The following is a 23,928-nucleotide window of genomic DNA, read 5'->3' as shown; positions in this document are numbered from 1 at the left end:
GGAGGGCCTCCCGAACCCCCAAGCCGGGTGAAGGGGCCGGGGGGCCGGGCACGAGCTCGCCTTCGTGTCCTGGGAACCTCCAGCGAGGCGTTTGCTCCTGATTTGGGCCAGAAAAAAGCCGAGTTTTGCTCCGTTTTTAGGCTGAATTCGCTGCTGGTTTCCCAGCCGAACGCTGGGGCCGGCCCTCGAGAGGCCTTATGAGTAAAAGAGGCAGGGGAGGGCCACGAGGCCGTGCCCCTGGGGTTGGCTCGGGGCGCTGGCCGGGCCGTGCAGCGCCGTGTGGTGACCCCCTCACGAACACGGCGGTGGTTTTTGTGCCAGCCGGGCGCTTATTTGGTGCTCCGGCCGCCGCTGGAGCCTCCTCGAGCTGCAGGCCGTGTCCCGAGCGAGGGGGAACAGCTCTGCTCTCCCCCCCAGGTCAAACCCCAGGCGAGGATTGGGGCCCTCAGACCTGGCGAGCGCAGCCCCCCAGTCAGCGTGCACGGAGCAGGATTTTATCGCAGGACTTTATCCTTTGCAGGATTTTATCCTTCCAGTGCGTAGGGCAGCAAGTTGCAGGCGTAGAAACAGGGAAGCGACCCGGGCACGTTCTCACGCTCGCTTCGTCACGGCGTGCTCAGACCCAAGGTAAATAAACGCCTGGCAGCGGCGGCGTTGGCTCTGTCGGCTCACGCCGGGAGGTCCGGGTACCTTCTGAGCCAGCGTAGACGGCGTGCAAACACCTGAGCTGTCACAAAGGGCCCAGCGGGTAGGAACGTGCCCGTTTCTTACACCATTTTGCGTTCAGATCCAGCGTGAGCCGTGCTGGGGCCGCAGGCACCAGTATCAGAGCAAGAGAGGCTGTAGCGACCCTACGGGGCTGTAGCGGCCCGTAGGACAACCTAGCTTGCGGAAACAGGCCTAAAAAATCAGGGGTTACGGAAAGCAGTCTTTCCCCCCTCTGAATATTGGTTAAAACAACTTTTTAAATACACCTGGAGCATCTCTTGAACCTGACGGCAAGTGAGAGGAGCACCGAGAGGTGCCCAAACTTCTGCTCGGCGTTCCTGGGATGCAGAGGAATAGGTTTCGGCCGAGGAACCCCGTAACCTCTCCAGGAACCGATGGCCGTGCTGTGCGGAGGGAGGAAATGCCTTTGTAGCGAGTGCCTGCTGCCACCGGGTGGTAACCGGTCTCCACTGCATTTGTACAGGCCTTGCCGAGCTCTTATTTTCGTGCACGCGATAATTTACCCAGTGTCTAATGCGTTCGCGTTCGCGTCCTTTTTTTAGCATAGTTTCCAGAGCGAGCAAAACGGGAGTCGCATCTGAGAGCAAAGAGCCGGGTGGGAGCGCAGAACGTGGAGAGAAACGCGTCCTTAACGAAGGCTGCATCTTTTCCTACTGAAATGTTTTTAACCCGCTTCTGCCTTTTGGTGTCTCTTTTTTTCTGTTCGTGCAGGTGCTCTTTTAAGCGGCGCTTTTTGGGGCAGAGGCATGCCAGCTCTGACACTGTTCTCTCCCAGAATGGTGCTTGTGGGCTGCAGCTTTTTGTAGATGTCGTTGCTTTCTGTTACAAGGTGTGCTGCATCGTGACAGGAGCAGGCTTTTTAAAGCTGTTTGCTTTGAGCCTTCTTGGCACATTCATGCTAGGTTTTCTCTCTGCTTTTAAAAAATATGTATATTTAAAGTGCTTGGACAATTTTTGCCTCTCTGCTTTAATAGGATTTGCAGCTGTGAATGCGCTTTAATAGAATTTACAGCTGGGCTGAAGTATCCCCTCTCTTAAAATAACATTGCAGCTTCGTGATTCAGGAGAACGTGCCTCCCACTAGCTGCTTTGTCTGTAGCTGTGAATGCTCTGGAGCAAGAGGAGAATATGAGCAAAACCAAAACTTTTGTATGTGGCAAAATAGGAAGCATAACCCTGTGGTTCAGGACTGGAGCTATAAATGAGTGCACTCGGGTCTTGTTTTTTTTTTTTTTTTTTTGGCTTTGCTAGTGCCTTGCTTTCTGCTCCCGCATGCAGCTTTTAACCTGCCGGTTTTTTCTGTCATTAAAATGGGAATAGGAAAACCTCAGAGCGTTGTTGGATCATCAGGTGATCGTTCTGGGGATCTTTACGTCCTGTCGCGCGCTGGATTAGAAAGATGGCAGGTGGGAAATGGTGCAGGATGTGGTGTCGTTGGAGCCCAGAGAGAGCTGCGGGTCTTCTGTTTCTCAAACTGAAAAGCAGTTGGTGGCTGGGGAACCAACGGAAGAAATGTGTTATCTTAAAAAGCTGCATAACAGATACTGCCTGCCTTTGTGGCTCCGGGCCAGCAGTTTTCAGAGCTGGTCCCAGAATGTCAATCCAGAACGTACAGAAAAGAAAGCGGCGAGACTCTGCAAAGTGTTTTAAATCTTGCAGGTAAGGTTTTCAGGGAAGAGATGGAAGAGAGCCACCTCGGCATATGCAGCTTGCTTGACAGGCAGATGCCCTCGCTCTGGAGAGCAGGACCCCTGCCAAAACGTTGGGAGATTGCAGGTGGAGAGGGTGGCGTTACGCAAGTGTCACGTCGTGAAGACGCTGCCTGCGATGGAGGGAAGCGGTGGGGGAAGCCTGCCTCTTCTTCAGCGTGCCCCGAAGGAGCTTGTAGGGCCGTGCAGTGAAGGCAGCCCGCAATAACGCAGATTTCTGATTCCCAGGAGCAAGCTCTGGGCAGGGAGCAGGCGAGAGCCGAGCGTGCCTGGCAGCGCCTGACCGACTAGGAGCCCGCTGGCAAAGTGCTCGCACGGATGTTACGCTCCGAGTCCACGTTCTCGTTCTGTCTCCAGTCCAAAAAAGGTTTAAATCCCATTGAACACGTTGGAACTAGGATGTGTGCGTAGATGCTTGGCTGAGCTGTGGCTGGAGCCGCTGGTGGTTCTGCTGAGGCAGGCGGTGAGGAGGCCAACGAGGCTGCTTCAGGTATTTACACTGGCCTGGTCAGAAGTGCGCTGAGGGAACACGTTACAGCCTCTCTTCCTCTGCATCCTAGCCAAGGTTGAGAAGTCAGGGATATTTTTTTTTAATTTTATTTTTAGGAACAGTATCAAAGAAGCCTTCTGTCATCTCTCAGATCCGTGAGCTCTTTATACGTGACTTTCTTGTTCACAGAGAGTCGCAGCCCTTTGAAATACCTGATAGTAAATAAAGGTGCATAATTTACAAGCACGGCTGAAGCCAGAAATAACTTTTTGTCTCTCTGCTCTCTGTTTATCAGTTCAGGTTTCCAAAACCAGAGGGAGAACTTCCTTGGCATCAGGGAGCTACTGAGGCAGCTTTCAAGCTTGGAATGGAGCTGGTGAACAGACAGGATCCCTACCTCCGAGAGGTCGTGCGGTCTGCAGTGTGCTGCAGAGCCCTGACGCTTCTGCTGCAGGCAAGTCTGATCCTGAACCGAAGGTGCTGCAGTGTCTGTTGTTCGCTGCTCAGAGGCTTCTCTCCCTGGCACCACCTGGTGCGCCACGAGCTGGCTGCTCCTGCGGGGCTGGGAAATCACCTTCCCACGTGGAGAAGCAGGAGGCCAGCTGCATCCAGGGAGGCAGGTTGCTGTTAAGTAAAATTACAAACGTTTCCTGCTAACTTACCGTGTTTTCATGCTGCTGTTGCAAGAGGCGGGTTTGGCAGCACGAGGGGCTGGTGGCTCTGTTTATCCGCAGAACAGGAACAGTGATCTCCTCCTGCACGTTCCTCCCAAGTCTCGCTTCAGAGACATCCTCCTCTGAGTGTGGGGTGGCTCAGTTGCTCTTGGTCTGCTCCGTCCTAGCTGTGTGTGCGCCGAGGCAGCCAGCGGAGCCCAGCTGTAGCCACGGCCCTTGCGAAGCAAAACCAGCCTGGGAAACGTCCCCGGGAGCGGGCCAGCGGCCAGCAGATGGTGGCAGCCCAGTCACCGCTGTGTGGGCTGAGCGGGGCCATCGGCAGCGATGACAGACTCTGTACTGCAAATGCCAGAGGCCCGCTTGGTCCAGCTGTGTGCTTCATTGTAAAACATCGCCTTTGTAGGACCGTTAGTCCCGATTTGTTTAGTGTGGCCCTTTCTCTTTTCTCTGCCGATGCTGAATCCTTTGCCAAGGACTCATCCCAGTCTCCACGTAGTAAACTGCAGAACTTGCATTTGGGGGAGCTGTTCTTTTCAGAAACACGTTTTCATTTGTCCTCCGCATCAGTTTCCTCTGGGAAAATCTTTTCTTGAGTTCTGTCTCCTCTTCCTTGCACATCAGCTGGGACAGGAACGCCAAATTCAGTAGCAAAGGAGGCTTGCCAGTGCTGCAGAGGCAGCTGGTGTGAGCACCTGCAGCTAGATATGCCCGAGCATGGCACTGAGCCTTTCCTTATCCAATTCCACAGGGATTCTTGCTGGATATTTTCAGTTTTACTCAATTCAGCTGTAAATGCCCCAAAACAGTCTGTACTTTTTCGCAGTCTTACAGGCACCCCTGCTGGAAAGCCCGTTAGCCTGTCTTTTGTGCTGCTCTCGTCTCCTTGAAACTCCAAATTCCTCCTCCAGCTCGGTGCTTTCAGCAGGATCCACGAGGCTCTCTGCCGGACTCCAGCCCTCTCTTCTCCTCCTTCCAGGCCGTGTTCGACCTCCTGATCCCGGACCACGCTGCGGATGCCTTCTCCCCGCCTCGGCTGCCCGAGCCCGGCGCGTGGGACGTGCTGGCGGAGCGGCTGCTGGGAGGCCTGGCGCGCTGGGACGCCGAGCACTTCCTCTTCATCGCCGAGCGGGGCTACCTGTACGAACACAACTGCGCCTTCTTCCCTCTCTACCCCCTCAGCCTGCGTGCCGTGGCCGAGGGGGCTCTGTGGCCCCTGCAGCCGCTGCTGCGTTTGCGGAGCCGCCTGCTGCTCTCGGCCGTCCTTCTCAACTCGCTCTTCTCCGTGCTGGCCGCCGCTGCCCTGTACGAGCTGGGCTGTGGCGTGCTGCGGTGCCGCAGGGCGGCCTTCCTCGCTGCCCTTCTCTTTTGTATCAGCCCTGCCAACGTGTTCATGGCAGCTGCTTACTCGGAGAGCATGTTCGCCTGCCTGGCGTTCGGCGCCATGTGGCGACTGGAGAAGGGGCAGAGCTGGCTCAGCGCCCTGCTCTTCTCCCTCGCCTCTGGCGTGCGCGCCAACGGGCTGGTCAATGCCGGCTTCTTCCTCTACTCCTGCGCTAAGTGCTTCGCCCTCCGGTTCCAGGTGGGCTCAGGACCGGGAAGGACGCTCTCTCCTTTATGGAGGCAGCTCCTTAGCGTGGCGTCTTCAGCGGTTGTGACGTGTGCCGGGATTTGCCTGCCTTTTGTTTTATTCCAGTATTACGCCTACGTGAGGTTTTGTGGCCCTGGCACCGGCCTGGAGCTGGATGTCCCCAAGCCGCTGCAGCAGCTGGCTCTGGACAAGGGCTATCATCTGGCAGCCATGAGCGGGGTTAAACCCACGTGGTGCTCCCAGCGGTTCCCTGTGGTCTATTCCTATATTCAAGATGTTTACTGGAACGTAGGCTTTCTAAGGTATTTTGAGCTCAGGCAGGTACCAAATTTCTTGCTTGCTTTGCCTGTCACGTTTCTGGGCTTCTGGGCTGCCGGGACCTACGTCGTTGCAAACCCTCGGCACTGCCTGACTCTCGGTCTAGAGAGAAGAAAGGATGAACAAGAGGGTAAACCAAGAGCTGGATTTTGCTGCCCCGCTGTCTTTGTGTACGTGGTGCACGCCACGGCCCTGCTGCTCTTTGGATTCTTCTGCATGCACGTGCAGGTAGGGCCTTCGTAGCAACGCAAGCGATTTCTTACAGGGAGCGTGGGGCGGTGGCTGAGGGCGGTTGGTGGCAGTCCCAGCTCAGTGGTGTTGCAGCTGCAAAACAAAAGCTTTCCCTCTCCCATTTTGGAGCTGCTTCCAAAGCCATCCGGCACCTGCTGGGGAGTTCCCAAAGGGTTTCCGGGTGCTCGGTGTGCGAGGATACCGGGACTGATCAGAGGGACCGGCTGCTGGTGGCTGGCATCTGACTTGCCGCTCGCCCAGGAGCCGGGTCACCGTCCTGCTGGGCTGAGTCCAGCGGGTGGCAGCGAGAGGACCCGGAGCCTGGGCCAGCCCTTCAGAAGTGCTTCAAGGTCTTTTTAGCAGCACTCAGTGCAGGGGTTTTCACAGGAAAATTAATTGAGGAGTGAGACTTGGATCTCCTCTGCAGCTGCTGTCACAGTTCCCGAGCGCGGCTGTGACAAAGATTTCGGTGGCAGTCCCCGTGTTTGTCCAAAACCCGGCGACCGCTTGGCCGCTCACAAGAACATTTTAATAAATAAAGCAGCCTGCAGTCGAGTTGTTTTGTTGCGAGTGCAATAAATTCCAGCACCGCAGCCCGGGGCTGTATTTCTTCCCCTTTATCAGCAGCCTGTTGGAGGCAGATGGATCACGCCTTCCATCGCTCGCGGTCGGGGTTGCTTGGGGCCAGCCCCACGGCTTACGGGATTCTCTCTGTCTCTTCCAGGTGCTGACCAGGTTCCTCGGCTCCTCCAGTCCCGTCCTCTACTGGTTCTCGGCCCACCTGCTGCAAGAACACGAGCGCTGGCTCTGGACTGAAGGCGCTGCCGGGCAAAGCGCGGTGCCTCCCCCCATGGGGTTGGCGCTGGGTGCGTCGCCCGGCTCCTGCGGGACGGGGGCTGCGGCAAACCCCCTGCTCAGGCTGCTGCGGAGCTACCCCCTCGCGACCCCCCGCAGCAAGTGCGTCCTGGGCTATTTCCTGGCCTACTGGCTGCTGGGGCTGGCTCTGCACTGCAACTTCTTGCCTTGGACGTAGGCAGCGGCTGTGGCTCCGTGTCTGCACAGGCTGCAGAGGGGGCGGTCGGCATAGAAACTCACTTTTTGTATTTAAAAAAAATAAAAAAAATGCAGTGTGGTGCTGCTGCTTGGTTGCTGCTTGGTGACTGAGCTGTGCTTCCCGTGGTCCTCGGGGATCCAGGGCATCAACTGAGGGATCTGGGGTGGTTTGGTCTGGGGAAGGGGAGGCTCAGGGCAGAGCTCGTTGCTCTCTGCAGCTGCCTGAAAGGGAGGTGTGGGGAGCTGGGGTCGGCCTCTTCTCACAGGTAACCAGGGACAGGACCAGAGGGAACGGCCTCAGGTTGTGCCAGGGGAGGCTCAGGCTGGAAATGAGGAGACATTTCTTCTCAGAAAGAGCGGTCAGGCGTTGGGACGGGTTGCCCAGGGAGGTGGTGGAGTCACCGTCCCTGGGGGTGTTCAAGGAGAGGTTGGACGTGGTGCCTGGGGACATGGTTAGCGGGTGATGGTGGTGGTAGGGGGGCGGTTGGACCAGGTGAGCCTGGAGGCCTTTCCTAACCCTCATGCCTCCGGGATTCAAGGCTCCGAAGGACCTGGGGCCTGTCTCTTCCACCCCTACTTTTCTAGGATTCCGTGATCTGGGGGCTCGGAGGGACGCGGGGGGGAATCCAGGAGCCCCCGGTGCCGCCGCCCCCCCCCCCCGCTGCCTCGGCGCTGCCGCCAGGGGGCGCAGCGAGGGGACGGGGGTGGGGGGGCGGGGCGAGACCCCCGCGGGGGGCGGGGCTCCGGCGGGGGGCGGGGCCGACACGTCCGCGGGGCGGGGCCGGGCCGCGGGGCTGCGCGGGGCTCGGCAGCGGGCCGGGCGCTGCGGGCGGCGCCATGCAGGAGCGCGGCTACCGGCACATCCCGCCCGCCGCCCCCGGGCCCGGCCCCGGCCCCGAGCCTCCCCCTCCCGCCGTCCCCGCCGCCGCCGCCTCCTCCTCAGCCTCCTCCGAAGGGCCCGGCCCGGCCCGGCGGCCCCGGCGGAAATGGGAGGTGTTCCCCGGCCGCAACCGCTTCTACTGCGGCGGCCGCCTGATGCTGGCGCGGCACAGCGGCGTCTTCGTCCTCACGCTCGGCCTCATCCTGGCCACCAGCGGCCTCTTCTTCGCCTTCGAGTGAGTCCCGGACGCGTAACCCGCCCCGCGGGGCTGCGGGGATGGGGCCCGGGGGGGGGCTCCGTGCCCTGCGGTGTGCCCCTGTCCCCCCCCCCTCCTGTCCCCTTCCCTCCTGTCCCGTTTCCCCGTCCCCCCATCCCCCCGTCTCCCTCGTTCCCCCATTCCTTGCCCCCCCATCCCCCTTGTCCCTCCATCACCCATCTCCCCCATTCCTGTCCCCCTTGTCATCCTGTCCCCCCATTTCCATATCCCCCATATCGCCCTGTATTCCCATTTCCATATCCCCCTTGTCCCCCATCTCCCCTAGTCCCCTGTCCCCCCATTCCCCTTATCCCCCTGTCCATCTCCCCGTTTCCCTATATCCCATTGTCCCCCTGTCCTCCCATTTCCCTATTTCCCTATCGCCCTTGTCCCACTGCCCCCCCCCAATTTCCCTATCTCCCTGCCCCCCCTCGTTTCCCTATCCCCCCTTGTCTCCCTCTCCTCCTTGTCCCCCTGTCCCTCCGGGCACCCCCCACTGCCTCACCCAGAGCCGTCCCGCCTGCTGCTGAGCCCCCAGCCCCGCTCTAACTGGGAGCCTCTGGGTCCCCACGTCCTGCCCCCAGGTGCTCAGGGTCACCCCTGGTCCCCAAAGACCCCCCCTGCTCAGGAGGGGTGGGCAGGGGCAGCCCCGCACCTTGGGGGCTGGTTTAGGAGCTGCGCCCCAAAGAGGGGAATCCGCTCACAGCAGCGGGGTGCCCTCCCGGCGTCCAGCCATCCCTCCCCTCCGAGCCTAAGGAGGGCAGAAATCCATCTGGAATCGCTGCCAGGAGTTTGTAGGGTGGATGTGGTACGGAGGGGCAGCAGGAGCGGTGTGCCGGGGGTCTCACCCCGAGGGTCTGCCCTCGCTGTGTCTGGGGGAGAGGGAGCAGCCTCTGCCCCCTCCGCTCTCCGTTTGGGAAGCCGGCCCTGCTGTCCTTTGGGACTGCAGCCCTGCGGCTCCGGGTTCCTGCGCCCCGCGGGCAGGGAGAGCCGGGAGCACCCTGCGGTGCCCGGGAGGAGCCGGGGAAGGAGCACCCAGCACTCGGGGCTCCGCTGTCCCAGCCCCGTGCTTCTCACACGGGGCTTGTTCTTCCCACTGCTGCACCAAGCAGGGGATCGCGCCTGCCTCGGGGTCCCAGGGTTATCCCTCCGAGCCTCTGAGCAACGCTGCAGCCGGGCGGACGAAGGCTTTTGGTCGGATGAGAGGTGCTGAGAAGCCAGCCAGGCTCCGGGCAGCAACGCATCCCTGCACGAATGCTCCTCTCTCGGTGGCGTCCGTGCCTCTCCGACAGCTTTCCCAGCTCGGTCTGAAGCTAACGAGCAGCACCAGCACAGTAACTGCTTTGTGCGGGGCCAAGCAGAGGACATCTGCTCCCTCCTCCCGTCTTGCCTAGTCACTGTTTCTCGGTTAAAGATGTCCCGGGGCTTTCCACGTTGTTTCTGTAGGGGTGTGCTTCTGTTGCATCAGTTACGCTTTGCTAGATGCATAAAAAAAGCCAGTAACTGTGTCTATAGTTGACATTTTTACGTAATTTCTTGCTGCCTGAAGGAGGAAAGAGGACTCCAGAGATCCACCCAAAAACGGATGGCAAGGACGCTCGTCTCTCTGATTTCGGAGCCCTTTCTGTCCCTCCACCAGGGAGAGGGCGGAGGGGCTCGGCAGCAGCGCTGCTCTCAGGCCGAGGGGATTTTGTAGCTCGATGTCTGCTTTGTCCTGGACAGCTGAGCTGAGACAAAAGTTACTTAATCCCTTCGCTGCCTCGCTGTGTCACCAGGACTTAGCGCTGCCGCGGGGCTCAGGCAGCTCGCCGCGCTGTGCCCGGTGCCGGTGCTTACCAGTGCTCAGAATAGCAAATCCCTTTGCAGAGCGGGAGGGGGGCTCCAGCCCCGCGTTACGTAAGGAGCCGCGTCCCTCGAGTCCTCGTGGTCGTGCTGGGGGTGATGGAGCCGCCCGGCTTTTGATAACGCTGGTCCCTGGGTGCCGGAGTGGGCATCGGCCGCTTCGGTGCCGGCAGGTCGCAGCACCTGCGGCGCTGATGTGTGCGGGTCAGGCGTCTGGCGCGGCACGAAGGCACGCGAATCGTCCCGAGGCAGCAAAGCTGTGCTGAATCGAAGCCGAGGTCCCTCAGCTTCGGATGCAGCAGGACCACATTTGCGCTGATTTTGATCCCTGATTAATTCCGGGTGTTTCTCCGTGTGTTGTCGTTGCTGCTGCCATGTAGAAGGTGACCGGACTTTGGTTTCTGCAGGTTTTTGCAGTATGAATCTGGGGCTTCAGAAGGGCACCGAGGTTGCGTAGAGGAGCTCGTGCTTTGTGTCCAAGACCCGGTCCTCCCAGTGCAGCTCCAGAGCTGCAGGGTGCTCTCAGGGCTGGCTCTTGCCTTTCCAGGGGTCTCTGCAAAGCAGCAGCGCTTCAGTCCCCCCCCCCCATGATAATTCATAGCGTGTAGCATGATAGCTGATGGCCAGTTCTGTAGGGATGGTTGGTAACGGTGCTTTTTTCTCTCTTTTCACAGCTGTCCCTTCCTTGCCAGCCACCTGACCCTGGCCATCCCCATCATTGCAGCCGTCCTATTCTTCTTTGTCATCAGCTGCCTGCTCCAGACAAGCTTCAGGGACCCAGGTATCCTGCCCAGAGCCACCCCCAGTGAGGCTGCAGACCTGGAAAAGCGGATCGGTGAGCCTTCTCTTCCCTCTCCTGCCTTTCCTTTGGCTCACGCCCGTGTGTGCACGTTTCAGGCTCGGCGAGTCTCCTCTCTGCAGAGGAGCAGAGGTGGTTTTCCTTTCTGTTCAGTCCCATAGCTAGGCGAAGCCCCGTGCAGGGGATGGGTGCCTGTAGCTGTTCCCAGGACCACGCTGGATTTGGCAGCGGCCCCGCAGAGGGCTGGGACGAGGCAGAGCTCGTGGCACCAGTGCCCTGCCCGCCGGTGCTGTCGGGGTCTGTGTGCCAGCAGCCGGGGGAGCACAAAGTTCCCATTCAGAGGCAGGCTGCCACGCTCCTGGACGCAGACCGAGTTCTCATAATCTGAGCAGTTTGGATCTAGGCTGGGATTCGCAAGGAACTGGCTACAAAACTCGATTTACTTTCCCTCTCTTGTAAGAGCCGGTTCTTGGCCACCCCGATTTCCCCCGCCGCCCTTCTCTAATGCGGCTTCATGCAGAGACCCTGACAAGACGGGAAGCTGCTGAGGCTGAACCAAGCAGCATTATAAAGCTGCTGAAACGAGAGGCGTGCTTGGAAGATAAAAAGCACTTGTGCTCATCCCCACATCATCTGGGACTTGAAGGGAGAATTTTCCTCGGGCCGGTAGGTAACAGACAGGATCTCCTGAGCGGTGTTCCTGGGTCAAAGAAACCTTTCTAAAAACCTGACAGAAATAAAAATCTCCTCTATTTTCATGGGACAATCGCAGTTGAGCTAAACTGGTGCCAGGAAAAAGATCCTTTCCGCACTGAGAGCGGTTCCACAGCCTGTTTAATCCAACATCAGGGTGGTCTGTGCTGAGCGGGCAGTCTTATTTTGCCTGTTGTCGCTGCCTCGCTCACGCTGGCTGGTGGTGTGGTCGCCCAGCCCGCGGGGAATTTGCCTGCCCGAGCGCTGAGCCGCAGCTTCTCGCTATGCTCGGCGCAGGGAAGGTGCAGGGGCTGTGCCCGAGCCCCTGCGCAGCAGGAGAGCAGAGAGCAGCATTGGCTCCACGGGTGAAATCCACGCTTGGGGTGAAGGAAAGGGGCTGTGGGTTTGCAGCCCGAGCTCTGTATCTGCAGCACAGGTTTGAAGGCCGACGTGAGAAGGAATCGAGCCCTTCACCTACGTGCTAACCCCAAGCGGGACCGTCCCTCGCGGAGACTCCTGCTGGTTTTAGTGGATTTCGGAGCTGCTTCTGGTAAACCACGGCAAATCTCGGCTTAAGGGTGCTGAGGGCTGAGCTGAGAAGCCTCAGCCGTGTGAGGAGGAAGAGGCCGCAAGCTGCGGTTGGCCCCCACGTCCTCGCTTCTCCCTACAGCCATGCCCTGCTCTGTTTGTGTGCACGTTGGTGCCGTGTTCCAGGGCAGCCTGGCTGCTTCTTTCCTCCTCCATAGCTTTGTGTCGTTCTGACCAACGCAGAGAAATTGGTGCGTTTGTGCATGACAAAAAAAAATAGTTAGCGACCTTTCCTGTGCCCTGATTTTATGGGTTTTCGTTTGGCCTCCTCTTCTCTGAAAATCCTTGCAAGTCCCATCCTCCCCGAGGGATGCCCAGCAACGGGGGAATGTGCTCCGAGAAAAAGGCTCGGCTCAGCGCCCTGCGTTAGCTGCCCAGCCCCTGTTGGTGCCTCCCGGCAGAGGCTGCTCCTCGGGGCAGACGTGGCGGCTTGCTGCTGACGAAGCTGGGGAGCCGATCTGCTCCTCTTTTTCCCCAAATAAAGGCTAGAGCCAGAGTGCCAGAGCAGCAGCACGTTTGTTGGTTTGAACGTTGTCTGAACTTGGAGGGATCTGGCTCTGTACATCCCTCTGCAAAATGCTGGTGCTGAGTCCTCAGGATAATTCGTTTAGGGAGAATGGTTTTTAAGGTTATGACTGCCATTGAGCCAGCTGTACCTCGGGGTTTCTTTATATTGATATATTTATGTAAATATTTATATTTATGTGGTTTCTAACAGTGTGCTTGTGTTTGTCCCGTCTGAAAGCTGCTCTCACGCCGTGTTCGCTCTGGCCAGGAGGGCGCACGCATCCAGGGTTGGGACCGTGTTGGTGTTAGGCTTAGTGACAAATGCCTCATCAACACCGACGTGGGGCAATTGCAGCCTGCCCTACGGAAAACAGTTGCAAGGCAATCGTTCTGCACTTGCCTAAAAAACTGGTTTTAAAATCTCCTCGGAGCGGTTATCTGTGCTTCTATTTATAAGAGCCTACAGCAGGAATCTGGCTGCAGATGCTGCCTGGTGTGCCAGCTGTTCCTGCTAACATAATCCATTTATTTTCCTCTTAACTCGCTCGCTGGTACATCTCTGTTTTCAAAGACTTCCTCGGGGTCGGAAAGGTGCTCTTTCAAGAGCGACTTAAATAAACCACTAACCCCCAAACTGCAGACGAGGCACAGAGGCTTTGCAGCTCACGCTTTTGCTGAGCAGGTGAGAGGCTTCCAGCCGCCAGCTCCGAATGAATAACCGCGCGCCGGCGCACACAGGTGAAACGCAGCGTCTAAAAATCCTCCGTCCCCACCTCGAGGAGGAGGAATCCTCGCGCGCCGCCACGATTGCAATGCAATCTGCCTGGAGCGCTTGAGACCTGCCTGCTGCCCTCCTGCTCCCTGATGGAGACGAGGCTGGCTCCCGCGGGATGCTTCTGCAGAGGTCCCCCCGCTGCTTTCTGAACCTTGGCTGCTGCTCTTACAGCAGGGACGGACCTCAGCCGTGTGAACAGGGCCCGCTGCCTCCTCGCGTCGTGATCCGTTCGGCACCCGGAGATGGGCTGGAGTCGGGCACGCTAACACTGCTGCCTTTGTGCTCGCTGTTTGTAAGTTGCTTTATGTTCTCGGAGCGCTGGGCAGAGATTCCTTCCTCTTGGCACCCCGTCGACAGGGAAAGGACATAAAGAATGCCGTGAAGAGCCGACTGGATTTCTTGGCTGCCAACTCCGCAACAAATCGCGTGGCTGAGCTGCCTCCCAGCTTTGGCGTTAAAATCGTGCGCTAATAATGCCTTTCTCCGCCCGGAGGCAGCTCGCAGCGACGCGGGGTCATTGGGTCGGTTGGGTTTCACCTGCCCTGCCCTGACTGCTCCTTCTCGCCCTTGCAGACAGCATGGGCACCTCTACCTACCGCCCGCCCGCCCGCACGATGGAGGTGGTCATCAACAAGTACGTGGTGAAGCTCAAGTACTGCTACACCTGCAAGATGTTCCGCCCGCCGCGCACCTCGCACTGCAGCGTCTGCGACAACTGCGTCGGTGAGTGCAGGGAGCGGGAACGTGCTGGTGTTGGAGGAGAGGCTGGACGTGGTGCCTGGGGACATGGTTCAGTGGGTGACGTCGGTGGTAGGGTGGTGGTCAGACCAGATGATCCTAGAGGGCTTTTCCGACCCTCATGGTTCTAGGATTCTGTGTTCCGGAGCAGATTGCTTGCGCTCTCCATAAAGGATTGCAAAGCAAGACAGCGAGTGTGCCACTTTGGTGCCTCGGGGGCAGCACACCCAGTGCTCGCTCTCTGCTTTCCCTGTTTCGGAGGGCACTGTGCTGTGAGATATCGGTAAGGCCCCACCAAACACGAGGTTTGCTGCAGGCTCCTGGTTGTCTCTGGCCTCAGGGTCACCAGGACAGTGGAGGCACCTCTGCAGGTTCTGGTTTAGCTCAGCCCTGTCCTTACTCCACGTTCCTCAGCTTGTGGTGGGGCAGGAGGGGTTGAACGAAGACGAGAAAAGCCTCCGACGGCCCCAGGCACATGTAGGGGAGCTGGAAGACCCCAGCACCCTCTGCAGGAGCAGCGTTCAGCCTGGAAAAGAGAAGGCTCCGTGGAGACCTCGTTGCAGCCTTTCAACGCTTAAAGGGGTCTTATAAAAAGGATGGAGAGGGACTCTTTGCTCGTGTAGATAATGATAGGACAAGGGGGAGTGGTTTTAAACTGAAAGAGGGTTAAAACTGGGAGCTGCCCGGCGCTTGGTGTCTGGGGATGGCTGTGGGTGGTCGGGTCCTGCTCGCGCTGCCTGGAAAGCAGCCACGGCTGGGACAGGGCTTGGAGAGGAGCCGTGGGGAAGAACGGGCGTGCGCCAGATTTGTGCTGAGTTTTGTTTGCGTTGGTGTCCCCCCCCAGGAGGGTTACGGCGGTGCTGTTGGTCTGAAGCACAGCCCTTTCATTACAGGGTGGGAGTGTTTCCAGATATACTGCACCTGCCCCGAGTTCCCAGGCAGTTTCTGTGGTTTTAGAGGCCTATCTTCATAACTTTGAAATATATTTTCTGCTCCGACGAAGGCGGGGGGAGCAGACGTGCAGAGAGGGAGCAGCGAGGCCGCGTGTACACACCCAGTGCTGCCGGTACTGGAAAACCTGCCGCGTGTCCCTGCTCAATTTCAGTTTTAGTAATGGGAGATGTTAGCAGTCACGAGGCTTGCATTCACGCAGGGTTTGGGGAGAGGAGAAGTTTGGCCTTTAACGATCAAAATTTTTAAAAAAGGGCGTATCAGCAGGCTGCAGTGCTGCTGAAACTTGTTGCTAATGCAGTGCTGCAGAGAGCTGCTGGTTGTGCTGCAGTGGGTGGCAGCTCAGTTTGCGGCCCCCGGTTTTCGGAGTTTGAGCAGCGAGTGGGAGCCGGCAGGAGCCCTCACCCCGTTCCTCTCTTTCAGAGAGGTTCGATCACCACTGCCCCTGGGTGGGCAACTGCGTGGGGAAGCGCAACTACCGCTACTTCTACGCCTTCATCCTCTCCCTCTCCTTCCTGACAGCCTTCATCTTCGCCTGTGTCGTCACCCACCTCACTCTGCGTAAGTACCGAGGCAGCAGCCTCGCTCTGGGCACAAAGCACCTCGAGGCCTCCTGTTCATGTAGGACGAGCATGGGAAGGGTCTGGCTTCTCTCGGTTTAAGCCCTGATTCTCAGTGCAGGTGGCTTGAATAAATCAGGTTTCACGTTGCAGGGAGCCCCAGATCCACCCTGCTCCTCGCTGTGGGGAATCCTCGAGAGCCGCCGGCGGGGTTGTCCCCTCCAGAGCAAACGAGTTTGGTGCGGTGCTGGGGCAGCGCTGGGCTTTGTGCGCACCTGCCCTGAGCCCCGCGGGGAAAGTGCCTCACCTGCCAGCCCTAAATCTCCCGGGGCTGTCTGCTCGCTGCTATTTCTGCAAAGTTACAGGCTGCAGATGCTCTGCAGGCAGCCGGGCAGATCCGCCTGGCCCGCGGGGGGGCGGCTGCGTGCTGGGGAGCGAAGCGTTGGCTGGGGATGCGGAGGAGATGCGAGGCTGCCCGATGGGGCCTGGTTCCTCAGCACCTTTTGCTTTGCAGGCTCGCAGAGGGATGGCTTCCTCACCACCCTGAAGACAACACCCGCGAGATATCCTTCCGATGCCATCGGGCTGCCGAGCAAACACTAATTGTGTAACGGAGGAGGGCAGTTACTAATGGGGTAACTTCATGGGGGTGCCCTGTTTTTTGTTTTGTTTTTTTTTTTTTAATAATTTTTTAACTAAATTAAGTTGCCCCACAACTTCATTTAGTGCCCTGGCCTGGTTGGGGCAGGCAGGCCCCTCTCCGCTCGCAGCCTGTGGACACCTCTGGTTCCACCTCACTGCCAGGGACGAAGGCCAGTAACAAACTGGTTTCCCAGTTTGCCAGGTTATGTGGGAAGGGGAATGGCTGGAGAAGGTTGTCCCTTGGTGGACGCCTGCAGAAGGGCATTGGGAGTGGGGAGGTGGCTGGGATACTTTTGTGGCCCAGTCGGCGTGGGCTTCACTGTGAGTGCCTCCCGACACAGCCCCTGCATCTCCGCGTGGGATGGTTTTGTGGCCTGAGTCTTCCTTGACTCCTGTTTCACCGTGCTGGAGCTGGTCATTTGTTTCTTCTCAGTCTGGTCTATTTTGGGCCTCTCAGGTTTTCACACTTACTTAGTCGCCTCCAACCTGACGACGAACGAAGACGTGAGTACCTAAAAGCTTGGCCTTTCACCCCAAAAGCTGCGTGCAGGCGGGGCTGCCAGCCCTGCTACTTTCTCAGCAGAGGTGAGGTTCCCAGGGACTCCTCGGCTCAGCGTCTTGGTGCCTGTGAAAATCCCCTGCAAAGCAAAAAGCCCCCGCCCAGGGCGCAGCAGCAGGGGATCATGGTGGGAGGCCAGCACGTGTCGCTCGTGTCAGGCCTGGAGGTAACGAGCTGCAACGTTAGAAGGGTCACGTGTGAGTTTTTTCCAGTCCGTGTGCGGCCTTGCTCAAAATGAGGAGTCCCGAGGTTAAAAAAGGAAAGCTGGCCCCAGAGATCTGGGTGTCAGCCTGGGACACGGGTGATCTTAATTCAGCATCCTGCCTAACCACAGGCGTCCCGCGAGACCCTGGGCAAGTCCCTTTGTCTCTGTCAGTTCCTCGTGTCTAGCAAGCAAATGATGTGCAGACGTCTTCTGATGAGATTTACCTTAAAGACCGGGGTGCGTGCAGACTCGAAGGGCCGGGTGAGGGCCCCGAGCGGGGCAGATTGTACAGAAAAGCAGGATCTGTCTGAGCCTCGGAAGGAACCAGAATTCACCCTCCTGGCTAGAAGCACCTGTAATCCTGGCTGGAAGCTTCCAGCACTGCAGACGGCACGTTTGCATCCCCCCCTTTTCTTTTTTTTTCTTTTATTTTCCCCTTCCCTCTCCCCCTTTCTGTAATTTAGAGTTATTGGCAGGGCTGCACAGGGCTGTGAAGCTGACGGAGGTACCCAGCACCAAGGGCACCACGTCCACAGCACGTGGCCGCTGCTCCTCGGGCCACGCTGCCCACGGTGCCAGGCTTGTGCTGCAGCTGGGGAGGGGAAGTAAAAGCAAAAGGAGGAAACGTGCTGGTAAATGGGTCGCTGCAGCCAGGGGCCCGAGGCCAGGTATAGCATCTGCCCACTCGTGTGCCTCCGCTTGATGCGCCTGGAGTTTCGAAATCAAGAGTCGCAGTGACAGCTGCTCGGGGTGGGGACGCAGGAGATCAGGAGGAGATCAGGAGATCATTTTTTCCTTTTACAGAATGCCCCGGGAAGCTCCTCACTGTTTATTTAGCCCTCAGCACAGGGGGACCGGAGCCCTGCTCCAACAAGCTCTCAGCCTAGGAGAGGACGAGGGGAGGAGGCAGCTGGCGATGAAGGCAGTGACACTGCCAAGCTGGCATGCAGCACGGGAGGACGCAGCTTCGGAGCCTTCAAGCTGCAGGGCTGAGCCCTGGCAGAGGCAGGAGCAGCACACTGCTGTCTCCTCCGGCTGCCTTCCTGCAGCTGTCCTGCTCGTCCAAGCAGATTGAGGGAGGCTGTTTGCACTAAGGCAAACTTTCCGCCTCGTGAGCAAGGGTTTTAACTGAGTCCATCGCTGCGTAATTAGCTACTATCGCATCTTCCCTACCTTAATCTGCACGTGTCCTTTTCTTTCAGATCAAAGGGTCCTGGTCAAATAAGAGGGGCTCAGAGTTTGCCAATCCTTACAGCCATAAAAGTATCCTCACAAACTGCTGCGCGGTGCTGTGTGGCCCGTTCCATCCCAGGTGAGAGCCTGCGCCGGGAGCTGCACCCGGCTCTGAGAGCGGCCTCGGCAAGCACAGCTTTGGGTTACCCCGACTCCCAGGAGAGCTGTTGCTTCTCCTGTTTGAACTTGATGAGTTTGGGCCGCCTGTAATTGTTTCATGGAGCTTGCAGCTAAGATGTCTGGCGATTCAGTAAGGGGAGAGGAACAGCACCAAAGGGCTCGGCAGCAGATGGTAAATGCTGGCGGTGGCAGTGCTTCTTAGCGCGTTTTTCTCTGCTGCAAGCAGCCAGCAGCGATCTGCCCCAGGCAGTGTGAACACCCTGGTTTTTACCAACTTGGATTACCTGAAATACTCAGCAGCACCCCACCAAATTCTCTTACCTGTGAGATAACCAGGACCACTGCTGGCTTTCAGCCTGAAGCGCAGGCACCTGCGGCTGCTTCTCCTTTCGTCCCACGAGCAGCACGGGATTGTTACTGCTGCTCTGACACAAGAGGGTGCACTCGGGCAGAGCCGTGCTGTGCTGCAGCAGCTGAGGACCTGCACCCTTGAGCAGAATTTGCTCACTGGGCCTGCTGCGGATTTACGTGGAGCAACCCCGAGGTGCTAACACTGTGTAGTTTGACAGCAGGGGAAGGTTGTGCAGCTCCAGTCGGTGTGTTTTGTATCTGGCCCTGCTCTCCCCATTGCCCACTGCTCTTTGTTGGCTTCAGAGGTGCCAAAATGCCAGCGCTGCCGTTCAGCAGTGGTAAATGTGCGGATTCAGGGAGCTGGGAGGTTGTGGGAGCATAGCGTTTTGCTCCAAATCTTTCCACATCTCCGTGTTGTTTTCCTGTTGTAAAGTCCTTCCGCCGGTTCCCACTTGGGTTTGTGGTGTCCCAAAGCTTTCACTGCCCAAAGGCCGTCCGGTGGCTTGTGTGATAAGTCTGTGGTTTGTCTAATGGGCAGGCAGCCGCGTTATCCATCCCGACCGCTCCCGCCGGCGCGCTGCTTCCCACGGGGACAGCCAGTTCTGACCCTCTGTGGCTTCTGAGCTCCCATCTTCGCCACGGGGGCATCTGCGTGTCAGCAGGGTTTCGATTTTGTGGACAGAGCGGGTTTAGCTGCCCCGGCCAGCTGAGGCAGCGGTCTGCAGAAACTGTCCAGAAACGCTTTGATTCAGCTGATGTGCATCTGGTCTCCGTTTCTGCCAGCCTGACTCCTCTCCCCTTGCGCCCTCTCCCTTTTGTTTTCCAGTTTGATAGACAGAAGAGGATTTATCCAGCCAGATGTCGGGACCCCGTCCAGCCCGAAGAGCGAAGTCCCTTCCTTCGGAGCCAAGCCTGACACCAGCATGGTAGGAGGCATGCCGTAGCGGTGCTGTGATGTAGCCCCGAGCCTGCTGCGCCCGCACCTCGCTCCGGCCAGCTCCTTCCCATCTCCCCGGCCTCAGGCAGGACAGCCCTGCGATGCAGAGCTGCCAAAGACTCAGTTGAGCCATACGTTGCCTTTTTTTTTATTATTATTATTTATTTATTGGTTTTGTTTAATTGTTTCACTGTGATGTAGCCTGCCCGGACTCCTGACTGATGCAGGACCCTCAGGCTCGTGCAGAAAGCAGGGAACCCCCCGGCACCTGGGAAGCAAACGGGTCTGGGGAGCCCCCTGACCTCTAAACCGGGGGCGTTTGCTCCGGGAAATCGCCGTGTTCCCTGCACGGGGAGTGAAGGGGGGCTGAGGATGGGAGGAGGGACTGGCGAAGGGTTCCCGCTTGGAGCCGTGCTGCCGAGCCTCGTCCCCTGGGCTGGTGGAGGCGGAAGCTCCCTGGTGTCCCTGCTATTGCCACAAACGCCTCTTGCTCCTCTGTGCCAACACGGAGGGGCTGTTGTGTGTCTTAATGGCTGGGTTCTCGCCTCGACCCGCTCCCAGCTTTTCTTTTCCAGCAGCTGCCGTGCCTTGGTAGTTTGTGGCCGTGCAGCTGGGGAGACTGGCTCACAGCAGGCGTGGAGGCTGCGTAGGGGTCCCGGAGGATCCTGTTTTCTGTCTGGTCACCGGGGGAGTGCTGACAAGCTCCTCATGTTTCCAGTAGGACAATGTTTTGCAGCAAGGACACAAGTTAGGAGGGCCCTCCTTTTAGTGGGGGAGAGGAGACGCACACACTATCCTGCAGCTCTCCCCATGAGATGCTGGCTACAGTTGTAAGGTTCGGGATCCTTAGCTTGCCAGGAAAGCCTGGCTGTAGCCTGCCTGCAGAAAGAATTAATGGCTACAGAAAAGTGGGTGAGTTCCCAAGGGTCCAACCCACCCCAGGTGGTTACACAGAGGAAGCAGCAGGCGGGTGCTGGTCTCTGATAACCTCGTGTTGTGGTTTTGGTTTGGTTTTCTGGCCAGCAGATGAGAGCAGGGCTGTCCCCAGCACCTCAGGAGTGATTCCCTTGTGCCTCGGCGCATCCACGAGCATCGCTCTCGGCCCGCAGGGACGTGGGCGAGCCGGGCTGGGCTGCCAGCTCTGCGGGTTGCCAACACTGGAGCGTGCGTGGAGGAGAATCGCAGACCTTGTTAGCAATACTTGAATCGCATTACTAAAAGCTGCTGGATAATTTTGCACAATTTGTAGATTTTTTTCTATGTAGAACGTTTTATATTCGATGTAGATAGCGTTGTGCATGTTAGCACCAGGGCAGAGGCTTGCAGTGTTTTGTGTCAAGCTGCCTGGTTAGGTTTTCTGTGAGTTAAACACAAAAATTTCAGCCTCGGGCAGGGGCACCAGCACATTTAGGGGGGCAGCCTGTCCCCACTGAATTAGCCAGGGTTGTGCTGTCCACACTGTGAGTGACCGAGCCAGCCCCGAGGGGTGTCAGCGGATGGCAGAGCAGCCTCTTCCCCTTGCCTTGCCTTTCTGGCTCGCTGCGGGGCTCTCCCTGCTCGCCTCGTGGCCACCAGCTCTGCCTCTGCCCTGCGAGGAGCCAGAGCAGCAGCAGGAGCGCAGGGCAGGGCAGCTCCAGCACGGCTGCTGACCTCCACCTCGCAGCCTCCCCCTGTCCCCCAGCTTCCACCACCAGCCTCTGGCTCGCTGCGAGCCCGGCTGGCCCTGCCCAGAGCCTGGAAGCTGCTGAATTTCTGCCCCATCCCGGCAGGTGGCCCTCGCCGAGCGCTGCGGGAGGCTCCCCGTGGCTGGGTGCCACCTCTCGGGCTGGGTGCTTCAGCCTGAAAGCCAGCGTTACCTCCTTGCTCCTGCTGCCCTGATGGCCCCAAGGGGGCTTGTCCCTGCCTGCAGGGAGCCTCGGTGCCACCTTCCAGCAGCAGGCCCGGGGACGGGACAGGGCGAGTGGTGCTGTGCGGATTGGGGGCCAAACTCCTTCCTGTTCTTATTTAAACTGGTTTCCTTTGTTACTCGATGTAATAAAATTATATTTTTAAAGAGTTAATTGCTTGGATTATTATTTTATTCCTTTAAGACAAAGGGCAGGTGTCTCAGCCTTCAGGTTGGACGGTGCGTTAGTCACAGGGCTTGCCTGGAAGCTCCTAAAATCTCCCATGGGATGGGGCCGCGAGGGACACTTAGCAGCAGCCGGAGCCAAGGGCTTTTCCTGTCCCAGCTCTTTGGGAGATCTCTGTCCTTTTCCGACCCATCCTTTTCCGACCCGTCCTTTTCCGACCCGTCCAACCCAGCCCCCTCCCTGTGTACCCGCAGGCGCTGCGGTGCGTAACCTCTGGTGTCTTCCCCAGGAGGACGCCTGCCAGGACTTTGCCATTTCCTGCACAGCCTGACGGGATGTGCCCCCTCCTGGGACGTTAGCCCTGCTTTCTGAGGGCTAGCTGGTAAGAACGTGCTTTCTTCTCCTCGCCCAGCCATCCACCCAAGTGACCCATCTCATCCCCACTGCATGGCCAGCTCCCTCCACGAGCCCATCGCCTCCAGCCGCGTTGCCATCCGTGTGCCCCAAATCCCGACCACATCCCACCCGTGCGGGGCTTCCATGGAGGGGTTCCTGCAGCCTTGGCAAGGGGTGCAGGGTGGTTTCCCCTTGCCAGACGTAGTCAGATGGGCTGCATGGTGGTGCTCAGAGGATGATGTGCCCCTGGACCAGTTCGGCCTCGGAGCAGAGGTGCTGTGGAGCTCGGGGTTTGCTGGACAGAGCGTGGTGGTGGTTTGTGCTCGGTGGAGCTGCTGGGAAACCCCCAGTTGATGGTGAAATCTGGTGGTTGTGGTGAGCAGAGGGCTGGGAGCTGGATCAGATCCCTCACCCCAGCTCTGGTGCGCTTTGGGGTTCAGTCCATCCCTCCCCTGCATCGCCCTGTGACTCCGTTTGTCCTTCAGCGTGCCCGGAGCTGAGGTAAGTTCCCTTCAAAGCACGTGGTGAATTAGCACGGCTTTGACTGCCCGGTGCCAGGGGCTGCAGCACTGCCCTCTCTCCTGTCCCCACAGCTTGAGACGTGGCAGCAGGCACGGGGCTTTCTCCCTGCTGCTGTCTCATCCCCGGAGCAGGTTGGATTTCTGGCCTCAGCATCCGCTGGGCAACCCCTGGCAAACCGCTGCTGCTTTCCCCTGGTGTATTTCTGCTACTAACCCTCTCTTTCTCTTCCTCCCCTTCCCTTCCCCTGCTCTGGGGCCATCCAGCCTGCCGAGTGCAGCCAGCAGCCCTCTCTCTGCCTCTCTTGGAGCACCCCAAGGGAAGCCCAGACCCCGCGGGCAGTTCCTGAGAGGACGACAGCCATCAGCACCGCCTGTGCCTCCGCTCTCCAGGGCTGCGCCTTCCTCCCTCCCGCCACCAGAGAAGGGGGAAAGCGGCCGTGTGCAAGGAAGAGCCTTCCCGGGCCGCCCTCCCACGGCTTCCGAGCTGAAAGCCATACAGCATCCCTCCCGAGTGCAATAACTGGAGTTCCTGCTGCCTCCCGGGGTGGGGAAAACCCCACGCAACTGAGCCAGGGCCACCGGTGGCTCCCCGTAACCAGCCTTACCCCGCAGGGCTGGGGGCTCCCCGCTCGGAGACGCCGGTTTTTGGGGGAGCAGGCTTCGTGTTGGGGCCGAGCCGCTGGTGTTACCCATCCGATCCCCCTGGGTTTTTCCCCAGCCCTTCTCCAAGCCCCCCATAGGAAGGGATTTGGTGTATGGTCAGCGTTTGCCCTCCCAAACCCTGCCCCCACAAGTTCCCCGTCTTACTGTTCGTGTTAGCGGGGCTCTGATTTAAGGGAAGGGTCCCCCCGTGGAGCCCCACGGGTTGGGAGACACTCTATGAGGCCCAGCTTAGAGCCCGGTAGGATTTGCCACCTATTTATGCCTTTGACTTTTGTAACGAAATAAAATTTCTCCTATTTCCTATATGTCGGTGTCTGCCTGTGCTGTGGAGCTGCTCCCTGCGCCTTGTGCTTATCCCGTGTGGTGTGGGGGAGCCAAGGACGGGTTCCTGCCACGGGGTCAAGAGCTCCCCAAGCTCCCTTCTTGTACCAATGATGGCCTCAAGGCGAGGCCCGGCCTCCCCCAGCTTTAAGCAGCCTTCTCCCTGCTGTCTTCCTCGCGTCGACCCCCAGCAAAATTCATCGGTGTCCCCCCCCACCCCACGCACCCACCCCAGCCCTTGAAATGCTGGGAGCGGCCCGGGGAGCAGCGGGGCGCTGAGCACCCTCCCAGCACCACCGGGATCGGCCGCCAGCGGCCTCCTCCTCCTGCCGCGGCCGAGCTGCCGCAGCGCCCAGCCCCAGCCCGCCGGCGGCATCGGCATGGCTGGCTCACGGGGCAGGCGGCACGTACCGGCCTGGGCAGCGTGCCCTGGGGCTGAGCTTTAATTCTTCGTCCCTCTCTCCCCGTCGGCGTGCATTCAGGTGCTGCTCTGCCGCGTCCGGAGCACCCGTGGGTGCTGTGTGGGG

General features: G+C 58.8%; 2 protein-coding genes across 15 annotated transcripts in view; both read left to right on the top strand.

The window, feature by feature from the left end:
• PIGV (phosphatidylinositol glycan anchor biosynthesis class V) overlaps window positions 1-6,887 on the top strand; it is a 7,665-nt gene extending 778 nt beyond the window's left edge. For 2 of the 11 annotated variants that reach the window (XM_066982603.1, XM_066982605.1), the window contains exons 2-5: window positions 521-627; window positions 3,224-3,382; window positions 4,579-5,736; window positions 6,464-6,887. In XM_066982603.1, coding sequence (XP_066838704.1) covers window positions 3,296-3,382; window positions 4,579-5,736; window positions 6,464-6,772 — 1,554 coding nt within the window. In that variant the 5' untranslated portion in view covers window positions 521-627; window positions 3,224-3,295 and the 3' untranslated portion in view covers window positions 6,773-6,887. The other 9 variants (XM_066982608.1, XM_066982600.1, XM_066982604.1 and 6 more) reach the window with 8 other exon arrangements.
• Window positions 6,888-7,586: 699 nt separating this feature from the next.
• Window positions 7,587-23,385, top strand: ZDHHC18 (zinc finger DHHC-type palmitoyltransferase 18). Of its 4 annotated transcripts, none has more exons than XM_066982611.1 (10): window positions 7,587-7,907; window positions 10,445-10,605; window positions 13,706-13,855; window positions 15,245-15,382; window positions 15,896-15,944; window positions 16,425-16,527; window positions 17,990-18,099; window positions 19,318-19,417; window positions 21,755-21,882; window positions 22,682-23,385. In XM_066982611.1, the coding sequence occupies exons 1-9, from the start codon at window positions 7,630-7,632 to the stop codon at window positions 21,857-21,859; spliced, it is 1,194 nt and encodes a 397-aa protein (XP_066838712.1). In that variant the 5' UTR covers window positions 7,587-7,629; the 3' UTR covers window positions 21,860-21,882; window positions 22,682-23,385. The 4 variants fall into 4 exon arrangements, with proteins under 4 accessions (XP_066838712.1, XP_066838713.1, XP_066838714.1 ...); XM_066982612.1 differs by having other exon boundaries at window positions 7,588-7,907; window positions 21,790-21,882; XM_066982613.1 differs by lacking the exon at window positions 22,682-23,385 and adding an exon at window positions 22,096-22,657 and having other exon boundaries at window positions 7,588-7,907; window positions 21,790-21,882.
• The last annotated feature ends 543 nt before the right edge of the window (window positions 23,386-23,928 follow it).

The sequence above is a fragment of the Anser cygnoides genome, chromosome 24 (assembly GCF_040182565.1).
Source record: "Anser cygnoides isolate HZ-2024a breed goose chromosome 24, Taihu_goose_T2T_genome, whole genome shotgun sequence".
NCBI lineage: Eukaryota > Metazoa > Chordata > Aves > Anseriformes > Anatidae > Anser > Anser cygnoides.
This window is presented reverse-complemented; position numbering and strand designations above follow the sequence as displayed.

Coding starts and splice junctions, on each gene's coding strand:
- ZDHHC18 (XM_066982611.1), top strand. CDS start 7,630: ATGCAGGAGCGCGGCTACCGGCACATCCCGCCCGCCGCCCCCGGGCCC. Junction 16,528..17,989: donor ACCTGACGACGAACGAAGAC/GTGAGTACCTAA, acceptor CTTTTCTTTCAG/ATCAAAGGGTCCTGGTCAAA. Junction 19,418..21,754: donor CCAAGCCTGACACCAGCATG/GTAGGAGGCATG, acceptor GTGTACCCGCAG/GCGCTGCGGTGCGTAACCTC.